At 37.7% G+C, this 15094-nt stretch overlaps 1 protein-coding gene across 1 annotated transcript in view; it reads right to left on the reverse strand.

Annotated features, from left to right (window-relative positions):
• Positions 1–1804: 1804 nt before the first annotated feature.
• LONP2 (lon peptidase 2, peroxisomal) overlaps positions 1805–15094 on the reverse strand; it is an 89620-nt gene continuing 76330 nt past the window's right edge. The window contains exons 13-15 of the mRNA XM_037877847.2: positions 13528–13735; positions 10302–10492; positions 1805–4907 (exon numbers count right to left, since the gene is read on the reverse strand). Coding sequence (XP_037733775.1) covers positions 4686–4907; positions 10302–10492; positions 13528–13735 — 621 coding nt within the window. The 3' untranslated portion in view covers positions 1805–4685. The remainder of the gene's footprint in view (positions 4908–10301; positions 10493–13527; positions 13736–15094) is intronic.

The following is a 15094-nucleotide window of genomic DNA, read 5'->3' on the forward strand; positions in this document are numbered from 1 at the left end:
ATAATTGAAACTACTGTAATTCAAAGTGTTATCCAGATGAATTCATAATATAGTTCTGTTTAGTATAATGAATTTATCTTTTCAAAGCTATTCTGAATAAAATTTAATTGCTTCATACTGTGCTGGGCCATCTACTTAAGAAAAATATTTGTGGGCAGAGGGAAGGATCAGCAACTGCAGCTTTGCAAGCCTGGTTCTCTTAGTCTGTGTGTATAGTCAAAGTAGAAGGTTCTCAAAATGGCATTAGACCCTACACCACACTACTAATAGCCAGCATTTGAATATCAATTACAACTTCATTGGGGTGTTATTTAATGAATGTAAGTTGTGACTTTGGAAGGCCTTTACTGTTTGTGTCAAGAATAGTAAAAGCAGGAACAGCAATAAATAAAATAAAGTGTCCTTAATGCAGAAAAGTGGACAGGTAAAGGTGGTGTTATGTATAACCTCAGTGTATTCAGCTATTTAGATATTAAAGGCTATGATTAGTGTTTGTTTAAAATCTTCAGTATTAGTATAAAGGACTTTCATCTGTAAAGCACCAAAAAAAAGGAACTTGTGTTCAACCACCTTCTAGGTCCCAGTCCCTCCCTGCTTATTTCTGAAAAATGCAGTACGTACTTCTACCAAGTTCAATGAAAATGAATGCACTTGCAGTTCAGCATAAACTATACAAATGTAATCTGTGTACAGAATTTCTGCTGGGCAATTCTAAATGTAGTTTTACAAATTGAGTGCATCTGTGAAACAAGTACAGTGCGCAGGGGGTTGGATCACTAGGCTCTGTGTGGACAGCACCTCAGTGGCCTGTTGCTGTGGAAGCTGATAGAACTCTGTAGTCCCTTATTAGAAATAAGCACTTTCTATATAAATCAACCAGTCACAAAAAATATATCCATCCCGTGTAGAAGCTATGTACCCACCTTCTCATGGAAAAAACCATGCTTGTTTAAATAGAAAGCTCCTATGTCTTCTGATTTCCTGCTGCTCCTCTCACTACCAGGTAAGGGCTACTGCCTTGTCCCTCCATGTGAAAAAGGAGCAGCTGAGAGTAGGAAGCTTTCAGTTTCCTGCCTGTCCTGTGTAGAAGGCTACAAGCCGCAGGACTACTTAGCACTAAAAAATGGTAAAGGTGGCAGAGTTTTTTTTGTTTATTGGTGTCCATTATTGATGTGGTGATGTTAGCTATTTACATGTTTATAATACTTAGCACTTCACATACCTCAACTCTCACTGGAAGAATCTTCTAGCAATTTTTGGCACTTTCCTGCTTTGCAGAGCATTCCAGTGCACTTCTGAGGGCTCACTCATACCCAGGAAATAACTCGAATGATGGACCTTCCTGTTCTGGAAGTTTACAGGTAAGGAGAAACTGTCATATTTGTCTTAGTATAAAGATGCCATAAACACTCTTTAGCCTCGGTTTTTTAAGGCTATATTTGAAAGCTTGTATTGTGGGCCCTTTACATGACAAGGGAAGATGAAGCCTTCTGAAGAAAGGGATTTTATACTTTTTAATATAATTAATGGATCAGTTCTAAGAATGCCACTGAACAAATGTAGGATTAGTCCTACTATGACCTACAGAAGGTTTAACAGACCTCTTTCTACATTTACAGAAGCCAGTTGAAGCAAAATATTTTATACTGTATGCTTCATTGTGATTTCCTATTATGGTATAGTTACCACCATCCCTTCACAAATTTGTTTTAGCAGACCCCCATTTGTCTTGAAGTCTCTTACCTTGTTACAATTTTATGAGCAGTGGTGGTATATTTCAAAACCAGTCATTCATTAGTAGAACTAGCTTGCAAGAAGTGGTCAAACCTTTATTAATCGAATACCAAACTGAAAAATTAAGTTAAAGATCAGCATTACTACAAGACTTTAATCTTTCTTCATGACCTAACATAAGGAAAATAACATTGAGACTCCTATTCACAGAATATAATAATCATCCCCATAATTTAAAACACATGTGTAGACTGAAGTTGGTAGCTTAAAGTACAGCTGTCATATAAGAGGGTGGAAAAATACATGAGGTTAAGAGACTAATATGATTCTTTACAAAAGAAACTAGAATTTGACAATTAAGGGTATACTTTTTCTATACTCTTGTTCTGAAGTGTTTATACAACAACTACTAATTGAATTTTGGAGCTTTTAAAACACCAAATCAAAATGTTCCCTTTTTTCATTTGAGCATCCAGTTTTTCCACAAGGGAGACTTAAGGAGTCTTTCTTTGTATAAACCTGACTTTTGTCCCTCCCCATGCAAAAAAACCTACCTTTTTAAAAACTCATCTGATTTGTCAAATTTCTCATGACTGCTGCTCTTGCCAGAAGAGCATGGTTTTAGAAATTCCAGGAGAGAATGAAGTCAAATACTAAAGTGTTGGGAGAAAAAAATTAAGAATCTTTGCATATTTTAAGAATCCTCTAACATCCTCTTCCAAAACTCTGCATTAATTAAGAGGCCATAATTTCCAGTGGGGACTCACCCTTCTCTCCACTAGCATGTACACAATTTTGAATGTGTGAATAGGTATTAGTGCAGGGGTGGGCAAACTTTCTGGCTTGGGGGCCACATCTGGGTATGGAAATTGTATGGTGAGCCATGAATGCTTATGAAACTGGGGGTGAGGGGCTTGGGTTACACAAGGGGGCTCTGGGCAGCGCTTACTGCAAAGCAGCTCCCAGAAGCATGTCCCCCCTCCAGGCAGCTCTTGTGCCCTGTCCTCAGGCGCCATCCCTGCAGCTCCCTTTGGCCAGGAACCACAGCAGCAGGGAAAGCCCCTGGCCCCCAGCCAGAGCAGGGCAAACCCCTGACCCTGTTCCCCAGCAGGTGCTGAGGGCTGGATTAAATGGTCTGATGTGGGCCGTAGTTTGCCTGCCCCAGTATTAGTGTGAGAAAGCCTCCATTCAAGTATGGTATCTAGTGAAGGCTTAAAAAACAGCCTATATGTTGGTGTTAGTGACTATTAGTACTTTGAAGCTGAAAGTGCTCTGCATGGCCTGATCAATGTCCTCATCAGAATAAGACCATAAAGAGGAGAGAACAGTCTAGTGGAAAAATCAGTGATGTAAATCAGGAAGTCAAATTCCACTCCTGGCTCTGCTGCACTGGGTGGCTTCAATGACTTGATCCTTGTTTTATTCTTAAAGGTAACTCTCAAACATTTTATACCTCATGACATTCCTGTGAGAGATGATAATCATAACTCTTTTTCACAAGGGGAAAATAGGTTCAGATGTTTAATCTGCTTAACTGTCCTACCATTCAGTGGCAAAGCCAGGCTCAGAACCTTATGCATAATGTGCTGGACACCACTTCTCAGGCAGATATCATTTATCCATTAAAATGGGGATAAGACATGCTTCACAGAAGTGATTAATCAATATTTGTGTTTTCCAATATGCTATATACTCTCCCACAAGTCTTCTCTTTTCCTGACCTGCTTTTAGAGTTAAGCTCCTATCTTTTTTCCTGTTGTGAAGGAGTAGTTTTGGTGGCATTCACTGGGTGAATATTTGTGCATTTTGACTAACTCCGGTTTGTGAAATCTTGTATTTTATTCCACATCTATGAGCACCTCCCCCAACACAACTCCATTTCATTTATCACAGATATGTGTATTAAATATTTGTGCTGATTTAAGGTGAGAAACTAATTTCTCTCTAGTTAAGGAAGAGATGGGTCTTAAGTCAAATTTTAACCACTCTTCTCCCATACCTAATGTAAGAGACCTGAAATTTTACCTATTGGAAAGTTTTAGCGTGAGGTCCACAAATGCATCATATCAAATATTTCCTAGCTTTTTGCAAGTTAGTTTAAATATCAGCTGGGTGTGTTAAAAAATACACCACTGACCATTAAGATTAGGCACTTTAAAATAAGGCCTTGAGCCAAAAATGAACAAAATAGGGAATACAGGACACGAGCAATGGTATCTGAGCATAATGAAGGTGGTTATGGAGACTCATGCTTTACATTTTTTAAACAAGAAATGTGAAACAACTCTGAAATTCTTGTTTTGTAATATTTTAACAAACGCATATTTGCAAGATTTTTAGACAAAACATTAATGCACTTCAACTTTTTTGCTGGGAAAGTAAGCCGTATTCACTGAGTTTTTCAGATGAGCTCAGTGCATTTATTTTAATTATATAAGTTATCCATATTAAACTTCATGTAACACAAATCTGTTGCCTGATCACTAGAGCTATCATTAAACCCATCTGTATACAGTAGTAACAAAACTAGAGCATCGGAGACATGAAGTATCTAGAGCAAAAGTGTGTAACGGGGTTAGGTGCTTTCAAAAAATATATCCCTAATCTTCACACTCTTGGTCTCTGCTTGGGTGTGCAAGCAGGTATGTGTACTCTCCTCCATTAATACCTGTACATGCTGCTGATAGAACTGGTATATATAAAATGTGTTTGGTAAATTGGCGCATATAAAGTTGCAGGAACACTTTCTATTATTAATAGTCAAGTAGAACTGGAGTTGGGGCCCCACTGAAAGTCAAGCCTTAACTTTTAATGGGTGGCACGGCACAGCACATCACAGTGAGGCCTCAATGCTTGCCCTCATGTTTTGTATCACTGCAGGTCACGTTTTTACCATCTGACAGTTGAATGAGAGTTTAATGTTGATGTACAGGATATCTCACCCAATCCGCTTAAAGTTTACTATTCAAGCGCTCAAGTCCAGTCTTGATTGAAAATCCCCCATCGAAAGCTGCATTCAGAACTTCATCCAGGCAGCTTGCCATAACAAAATTCAAATCCTGCCGCACGTTCATTGCAATCTCTTCAAGGTCTTTTTCATTTCTTTGAGGAATGATAATTCTCTTCAGTCCAGCTCTATGGGCTGCTAGGACTTTGTCCTTAATTCCCCCAACCTATTAAAAACCACACAATTTAAAAAGAAGTTATTTAGTTATGATGCTTTCAGCAAAGCAGTCACAAGAGGTATTTTGAATTAAATATTAAGTGAACAAAACAGGATTCCAGATGTGCATCCATAATTCATCATACTGAGAGCTTAAACTGCATGGACATACTTTTAATGGAATGTTTTTCTCCTAAATCACTTTTTAGGAGAAGGTAAATTTGGAAGTGTTTGCCTTACCCATATGAGCTAAAAAGGTTGCCAACAGGCATTTATTAGTCTTAAACTGCTAGAATGGGAAATATAATATGATTAGTGTAAGAGGAAAAAACCTCATTGGGTCCACAAAGATTCCAGCTGCATAGCTGCAAGAATCTCAAACATGAGATCTCATTAATCTCTTACCCTCATATATATCCTTGCACCCATCAACATAGGAAAAAACACTTCTAAAAAGGCATCGGTCTCTCTTATGATTCCCATTTTAAGGTAACACAAGGCTTGGCTGTGCCCTGCTGGACCCTCCAATCTCTGGCTGTTCTTTTCTATGCGTGGTAAAGCACTGTGTATCTTAGTAACATTAACAATGGAAAGAAAGGCCACTGTTTGTTTCAGGTGTATCTGCCTCTCTCTACAGCTTACTCAGGGCTTGTCTACATGACAAGTTAGTGTGTGCCATGTAGACAAGCCTTTATTTTAAAAATTATCCTTATACAAAAGCAAAAAAACCTACCAAAAAAATGCTTATGCATACAGCTATGCTTTTCAAGCAGTTGAAAATACGTACTGTAGCATATTCAAAATACAGCCAAGCATCCACTATAACTGTGAATCTCTATACTTGGCGACAAAATAGGTAGCCTCTCTATATGTTTAATGCAGTTTGTTCACAGAATCCAAAGAGGGATCATTCTGATTCACTAACAGGTTACTAGATTAAAATTTATAAAATTATTTCTGTCACAGTATGAAATCCTACAACTATAGAGTCATGAAATAACATCCACGTAAGCAGGACAGAAATCACCATTTATTGAAAAAGGGCCCAATTAATGTTTAAATGAGATGTAAGAGGGTGGTGGTGGTGGTGTATTTTCTTGGTTCATGAAAATAAACTAATTAGCATAGCAGAATGGAGAAATCTTGGATTGGATTTTCAAAAGCACCGTAGTCTGAGGAGTACACATCACAAGACTGTTGTGCTACTATGTCACTTTGGCATGTGGTTTTGAAAATCCTTTTTGTATGACTGTTTAAGAGCAGCACTCCCCCTTTTTAAGTCTCCTGTCTGGAGCTGTATAAACCTCATAATTTCACCTCTATTCCCACCTGCAAAATTTACAGAAACGGACACTTCACCATCCAAAGTAAGCAAGTTTTAAGACTAATGCAAAACTAACTTTGCTTTTCAAAGAGGCCTATTTTCCTATGGAAATGTGTATATGTACATGCCCCCAACAAAGAACCAGGTTCATTTTGAGTTTGTAGTGAAATGCAAAAGATGTGAATTATGAGTTCGGTTTTCTTTTGATTACAAGTATTTCATAGTTCTCTCCCTCACCCCACCCCTCCAACCTATTCATGGCAACTAGGTTAATGTTTAAAGCAATCTAAAAAAAAAAAATATTAAACATCCAAATCAAGATGCTTTGATATGGTTTTACATCCTGTATTTTATAGGAAAGCAACCAACCAAAAAGTCCCAGAAGCTAAAATTGAGAAATCCACTAAAAAGCAAATCAGAAGATAAAAAAAGTTCCAAGCTTCATCAGTAAAGCACCATTCTAAAAACTGAACTTCCACAATCCCTGTTCATCTTCCAAGAATGTTGATCTATAACTGGTGGGCAACCTGTGGCCCGCACGTAGCCCATCAGGGTAATCTGCTGGTGGGCCGCCAGCGGGAAGTGGTGCGGGCCGCAGTTGCCCACTACTGATCTATAAGGTACGTCTATGGTGCATTCTCCTTTTGGTGACATGTAGAATACGTATATACACCCCTAGCACAGGTATAAATGGCAGCATCGCACTGCTTAGTCAAGTAGACACATCAGAACCTTATGCTATGCCTCCCCTGTTTACACTGCTATTTTGGGCAGTATTGTGTCCCACTGCAGGGGCCTTTCCTCACCACAGAGAGCATCTGGAGCCTTTCCCTGTCCCAAGGAAAGACTCTGGCATCTCCCTTCTGGTTGAACAGCTGTAGCGCATCATGTGAAGAGGAGACTGGCTGCTCAGGGAGACACAAAGTAAAACCAATCCAAAAGAAAATATAGATCTGGTTCAACAAACAAAGGAAAATGTCAACTATCAAAACTAGGAGAGCTAATATCTTTTATTGGACCAACTTCCATTAGCCAAAGAGATAAGATTTTTGATAAGCTTACACACAGCTCTTCAGGTCTGGGAAAGGAAGAAGAGCTCTATGTAAGCTCATCTTTCTCCATCAGAAGTTGGTCCAATAAAAGATATTACCTCGCCCACCTTCTTTTTCTAATACCTGGGACCAAGACAGCTACACTGACACTACAAACTACTATCAGAATTGTCAATATTTTGACAAACCAAACCAGAATTTTTCATAACTTTCTATTCTGTGAAAAGTTTGGATATTTTGACTTTGTCCTGAAAGAAAAAAGCATCAAAATATCAATTTCCTGCGTGACAGAAATTTTAATTTTAGACCAACTCTAGTGATATGTGATCTAGTATCTTGTAACATCTGGGAGATGTTTTCATAGATTACAGTGATGCTCTTATAGAGCAACGGAAGTTTATTTGTAAGTGTTCTCTCTCAAATTCTACCACCATGCTACTCATACTATTCGGTGAGAAGAAACATTAGCTACTTTTTTTCTCTGTAAATGACAAAGTCTGATATCTAGAAATTTACTTGCTCAGTACAAAGCAGCACCATAAATACTATAATAGTTAGTACCAAGATAAGGTACAGTTCAAACTACCATTCTGAAGTAAAGGTTAGCCATTGTTAGCCAAAACTGAAATTAACTGAAGTTTCTATTGAAAATGTAACTTTGCCATTATAGTCAAATATCTCTGACAATCACCACAGTTAGCAAGGAAGATGACATAAAAAACAGTGGAATACATGGATTACCATTCTAAACACACCACAGCATAAGTATTTAAATTGTTTTGTGTGCAAGTCATAGGTCTGATGTCAAACAAGTTCATGTGCATATAATCTTAGGAATTTGTATATACAAGTAATGTAGGCAATTATCTGTCTTTCCTTCCATAACAGCAAACATAAGGACTTGACGAATAGCTTTTCTGAAATGCTCCAAATGTGTTAGTTGAAGTTGTTACTGGAATTAAGAAGCCAGATCCTCAGCTGCTGTAAATTGATGTGGTTCTGTTGATGTCAATGAGCTTCTTTAACTTATAGCAGTTAAGGATAAGGCATTAAAGAGTATTCCTTGGATACAAATCAATGGGTTTTTTAACAGGCCATTCTTTGCTTAGGAAAAAGTTAAAAAATAAAGTATTCCATATGGGAAAGTGAAAACAAAGAATGGACTTAGGTTGGCAGTCTTATAAATCCTAAACTAATGCAAGTCCTTGAGAAGGAGACAGGAGAGAGCTTCCTTTTGCTATGATGAAGCAGAGTTAGGAGAGTGTAAAATTAGTATTCTGTATTTTTAATACCAAAATAAAACCAAACACAATCCTGCTTTTCACACAATAAAAACAGGGTCCTGTCTTGCTAACTCTCACAATCTGCCATAAGGCGTCCTACTATGTGAAGTCCTTTTGAATTCAACGGGATGCTCATGTGAGTGTCAGCAGTATTCTGGACCCTCGAGCCAGTTTTCAGAAAGGGTAGTTATTTCTCAAAAACAGTTAATATGGGCATGTGTTTGTGGTCTGCACTTAATGAACTGGCCAAAAAAACAGTTATACTGTGCCAGATGTCTCATGTTATTTAAGGTGCAACAACCCTATTCAATTTAGTAATCTGAATTAAGCCTACGATGACATACCTGAATTGCTGCAACACCCTCTTCTCGAGTGCGAGCCTTGACAAATGCAGTGTTGCCCTGGTCATATCCACTCAGAATGCTGCTATAAAGATCATTCTCTTAGCCTGTCACATGTCCAACATACATAAGTGGCTTGTCTTCACTTTCAAAGCCCTTCACAACATGTCCCCCACCCTATTACCTCTTCTGAGATGTCAACTCCTAGCTCTGATCAGCCCACGACGCCAGCCTCCATTACCTACTTGTTTTGTGGCTTTTTTGATGCTGCCCCTCATGCTTGGAGGTGCTCTCCCTAAATAGCCACAAATATACTCCACTCATTATCCTAATTCAAATCCCTCTAGCTCTCTGATGCCTATAAAACTTAACCATGATTAGGCTGCTTGTGTGCTGAGACTACAACCTCTCATGCTGACCAATATTGCCTCATTATTTCCTTGAATTCCCATCCGTCTGTCTGTATCCACCTGTTGTGTTTTGTCTTATGGTTAGATCTTATGTAAGATCTTTGGAGCAGCAAATGTCTTTTTGTTCTGTTTGTACAGTGGGGACTAGAGCTCCAAAGTACTATGATAATACAAAAAAACAACACATAATGGATGTTTTTGCTCTGCCCTCCTAATTGCATGTTTTAAGGTCATTTTTAAATTGTGAAAAATACTGTTCTCACATTGAGCAGTACAGATCTATAACTAAATTACAGCCAACTTAACTTCATTCTTTACACATAGTTGCTATAATTATGTTCATAAAGAGCTTAGGGCTTGACTAAAGCCAGATTTTACCTACACTGTACTCAACACTAGGGGGGAAGAAAAACATTTGTGGTTTAGGTTGAACTTCTGCCCGTACCCATAGCACATCTGCATATTTTATGCTAATTGTACAAATAAACTGTATGCTATTATCACCGGAGTCTAATCCTCTCTCCATGGACTACAATAATAAAAACACCCTGTCAATAGCAATAATTTGATTTTTTTTCCCCCCAGGAACTAAAGCTTTTTAATTTGCAACACACATGTAGGAAATGTAAATGGATATTATGAATTTTAGGTAGTATTAGAAAAGGAAATGTGTACTTGTAAAAATAATAAATCAAAGTTATCTGTTCCACTGAAAATAATCACCCATATACTAACAAGTTTTTCATGCAAATTGCATAAAATCAGGTAACTTTCATAGTGTACATCTGGATGTGAACTAGGACTTTTCTATGCATCTGTGCTAATTATACTGAAAGACAATGTCCAGGAATGAACTGTAGCAAGATAACAAGGTTTACACCTGGGTAAGTAACTATGAAGAAAATTACTACTTCATCTTACAGAGGGGGCCATAAAGAGGAAAAAACCCACAGTGCTATCTTAATATAGGTTAACTTTTCCAAATGAGACTTACTGGAAGAACAAGGCCTCTTAGTGTAATTTCTCCAGTCATTGCTACATCTGAACGCACCAGCCGCCCACTGAAAAGTGAGGCAAGACAGGTTACTATGGTAACTCCAGCAGATGGTCCATCTTTTGTGACGGCTCCAGCTGGGAAGTGCAGATGGATGTCGGTGTTGTCAAGGAGATCAAAACTTCCAGAAGCTTAAAGAAAAAAGAGAATGGTTTTGAATGTGGAAAATTCAAACCTGTGTTGTTCCTGGTCTTTGTTCTAAAAAGGCCACGGGAGAACTAGAATTCTTAGCAAATGCAATATATGAAAACAGTATACTTAAAAATGGGGGGGGGGGGAGCACCCTGAAAACACCCCCCCCCCCCCAGTGAAAACACTACATTGCCCCACAAAAATCTAAACTTTCCTAGGCCAAAGGTGGCTTGCTATCTATATTAAACTGGATAAAAATCTAGGATTTTCTGGAAAAAAAACCTGGATATTTTTAAGGCCTAAACTTATTACAATCTCTTAAAACACTTAAGTAGAAATAAATATACTGAATCCATGAGCTTTCATCAAAAATTTTGAGTTAAAGGCTGATTTTCTATATAAAGAATTAATCAGGGGTAAAATATCTAACTTTTGAGGTCAAGCATTATAAATTGCATAATAGCCATATATCATAGTAAGGGCTTGATCCTGTGGGGTACCCAGGGACTGTGCCACTGGGTTCAAGAGACTGGCAAAGTCATCACAGGCAGTGGGACCTGGCCTCTGACTCCGAGCGACACTTTCATGTATCTCATCAGGATCATCCACTGAGCCTACGTGGGTGGTCTAAACCTTCTATTTCATAGCTTCTCCCTACCTGAGCTCTGATTGGCTTATTTCACAATATAAAAGAAAGTCACTAGCAAAGCACCTGGAACCAGAGTTTGTTGAAGCGCAAAACCAGCTTTTGACAGCAATAGCCTCTTCTGCAGGCACAAAAAGAATATTTTCTTCATTTATTCAAAGTTGAAAAATCAATTGGAAGTTGAAAAAGTAAGAAAATCACTCCTTTTTCACTTCCAATCAATAAAAATGAGGGAGGGCATGACATCTGCTAGTTTTAAAAGTTTGAAGGACAGCCTAAATAACTTAGAAGACTGTTTCATTTTCAAGAAACATAGGCAAGTAGGAACTCCAGCTCCAGTCACTTTCATTTAGGCATATTTGAAAATTTTCCCAGGCTGACTTGAAACAATCAGTTTAATTCACTGACTAAAGTAATACCTCTGTTTAATAACAAATCATTTAGCTGTAGATGTGTACTACCTTTTGAGAAGAGAAATTTGTGTGTCCAAAACAGTTAAGGTTGTTTTGTTTAATAAAAATAAATTCTGTCCTGTTCTGTGTTTAATTAAATTCCAGTTACCATTCTAATTCAGCGCAACACAAACCATGAACATAAAGTTAATTATCTAATATATAAGCAATAATATATCATTCACTTTTTCTAATATACTAAAATTGTACAATTAATAAGAATCTGAAAATATTAAGCTATAAAAGTGCTTAAATAAATGTATATAGTTACAGCATATCCTCTTAGCTAGCAAAAAAAATGTACCAAATCTAGTGTAAAGGCTCTACTTAGCTGTAAATCAACATGTTTGAATGGTTATAACAACTAATGAGAAAAAGCACCTTGTTTTAGAAAATAACTGAACAAATGGAAAAAATTATTAAAATCATTTAAATCGAGACATTTCACTTAATTTAAATTGCCTTCATATAAATCAATCCACCCTGATACTAAATTCCTAGACAAAAAATATAATCAAGAATGAATTAAGATTGTAAATAGTTCTACTTACAAAAATTTTTAAATGTTTAGAAGTCAGGAAATTCAGAGCGTTGGTTAAAACTCAAACATTTAAAAGTCAGGAAACTAGAACATGGAATCAGTAAAGGACTAATAATTTCTGGAAATAGTTATAGGTTCAAAATAAACCTTGACTATAATCTGTACCCCAACAACCATCTTTCAACTATGGACCAGAGACTTCACAACTCCAGAGAAAATGGCTTGTGTACCTGTAAACTAATCTCACCCTTTATGAAGATCTGAATGAAGTCTACATTTTCCCCTTGCCCTTCTGGTATAGGACACAGAACACCATCTCTTATTATCACATAGAACTCTGCTTCTATTTACCACTCTACCTGATATACCCTCTAAAGATTGTGTGTTGTAGCCAAGCCAGAAATTGTTCATTTGGTCCTTGGACGCTCTGCTGAAACTACCAACAGGAGGTCTGTTAGTCCTGTTTATTGTGTTGGTTTTTACTATTTGGCTACTCAGCTCCCCAGAACAACAGATCACCAAACCATGCTGCAGTCTTCTAGAACTTTTGATTTTTTTGATTAAATCATACAAGATTTAAAACTCATTTTCATACTAAAGTCTTTTTTCAGGCTATTGATGGATAAAAGATGCTTGTGCTTCACAGTTTAATAGTTCTAGTACAGCCCAAAAAGCCAGTGAAAACGTCTATGCCTACAAGGCTTATTAAACAAAAGTTTTTTAAAAGAAACCTACTTTTTATAGAAATGGTTTCTTTATTTTATAGAACAAAAAGTGTTATTTCTGAAAAATAAACACTGCCCGGAGACATTTAACTCTCAAATACCATAGCACTGGGTTGCTGACAGAGAACCAGAAAGTAAGCAAATAGTTTAATGATGAAAAGCAAATTAGAAATTTAAAATGGATAGAATTTTAAACATCTAAAGTTTCCTTAAATAAATTAAGTTTCCTTAAATTCCTTAAATAACTTAACAAAATACAACACTGGGCTGAATCCTCAGCTGTAGCCAGACCTGGCTAACCATCAGCAGGCAGAGGAGAAACCACAAAAGAACGATTTGTGGCTGGTGTTTTTTTGCTGGTCTCATTTTCAGCATAGTGTAGAGAGGAGCCTATTTCTCCTTTAAGGTAAATATAATTGTCCTAATGTGTTTTAGATAATCAATTAAATAAGACAACTTTTCATGTAAATCAGCAACCTTTTTGTTATTATAATTCATTATTGAAAAATATAATGGTATATTTTGGGTCATCACAGAAATATCATAAGCTTTGCATAGGAATTAAAACAATTGCTTATATGCATCTCTTTGCTGAGAGGTTACAACAGGTATTCATCTCTATGTTGCATTAGGCTCATACCAACATTCTTGTTTTGTGTTTTTCACATACCATTAGTTAGCTGGTATTTCTTTGCATTGCTACGCAGCCAGCTAATTGCAAGATGTGCCGACTCCTTCATGACATCCCCCAGCTGTCCAGTTAGAGTAAGCTGACCTTCACCATCCATTTGGCTGGCTTCTACAAACATGATCTCACCTCCTAAAGGAGTCCAAGCCAAGCCTATGGCTACTCCTGGCTGATTCAAACGTTCAGATACCTAAGAGAAAACAACTCAGAGTATAACATGATTTTCAAGAAAGAGAACAACTCAGCAAGGCTTTGGAAATATTTTGGAAACTCTTAACATTCACAACTTAAAAGTAAAAACTTAGAATAACCTAATTTTCTGGGGCAGAGTTTTACTGATGCCTTCAAAGCAACTTAATTTTAGACAGAAAGGCTAAAGGCAAATCTCCAACCTCATATTTAATTCCACCCTGCAATAATTCTCCCCAAGTGTGAAAATAAGTTACAGCATTAGGGTATGTCAATGCATGCGCTAGCTCTCATCTATGGCATGCAGCTGGTGATCCAGAGTCCACTTAAATCAATGGGAGTTTTTCCTTTGACTTATTAGACTTTGGATCAGGCCCATTCTGCAAATACTTGGTCCAATTTTTAAACAAGTTCACTTTGACCGTGTTCACCCCTCGTGTCTGCTTTTTATGATTCTACCACCATGAGAGCCTTAACTACATGAACAATTGTGAAAACCAAACTTTAATCTTGAATATTGCCCCAAAGTTTATTTCAAACAATGTTTTCAAAAGGAACATTTGCAAGTGCTCCTTTATATAGAATGAGTGTATAATCTAAGGCCATGTCTGCATGTACGGTGCTGCAGTGGCACAGCTGTACCGATACAGGGGCACTGCTGCGTCGCATCTGGTGAAGATGCTCTATGCTGACGGGAGAGAGCTCTCCCGTCAGCATAATTACTCCACCTTCGTGAGCGGCAGAAGCTAGGTCAGCAGCAGAAGCTCTCCCACTGACATAGCGCTGCGCACATGGGCACCTACATCCGTGTACTGTATGTCGCTCAGCAGGGTGGTTTATTCACACCCCTGAGAGACGTGAGTTATTCCAACATAGGCTGTAGTGCTGAAATAGCCTAAAGAAATACAGATAAATGAAGGCAGCATATGAGTTTCCTTCCCATTTTAATATTTTGCCCCCCCTATAGAATGGCAGAGATTGAAAATCATTTGAGTCATCGCTCTGAAAAGGCGGATTATTAACTAAATGCTTTAGACTAGAGAACAGTTTCATTCACAGAGGCAGAAGAGAAATGCCTCAACTGGGCTTTTTGTGGCAGGGAGTGGAGAAGTGCTTTTACAACCTGCAGACAAATGGAGTGAAAATTTCCTCAGCGATAGCATGGATGCAACATTTCTACTGGTCCTGATTTCACAGCATACTCCAGTTACATCCTCCTCTTCAAACATAAATACAATGCGAGGAAGGGCATCCATTGTATGGGTCACAACTGTGCTATTCTAAAAATCAAGGTTTTTAAAGCAAACCATTCTTTGTAAAAGTTTGCACACTAGCTATCCTCTTCCTCCTGCCTTTCTCT

Source organism: Chelonia mydas, chromosome 12 (assembly GCF_015237465.2).
Source record: "Chelonia mydas isolate rCheMyd1 chromosome 12, rCheMyd1.pri.v2, whole genome shotgun sequence".
NCBI lineage: Eukaryota > Metazoa > Chordata > Testudines > Cheloniidae > Chelonia > Chelonia mydas.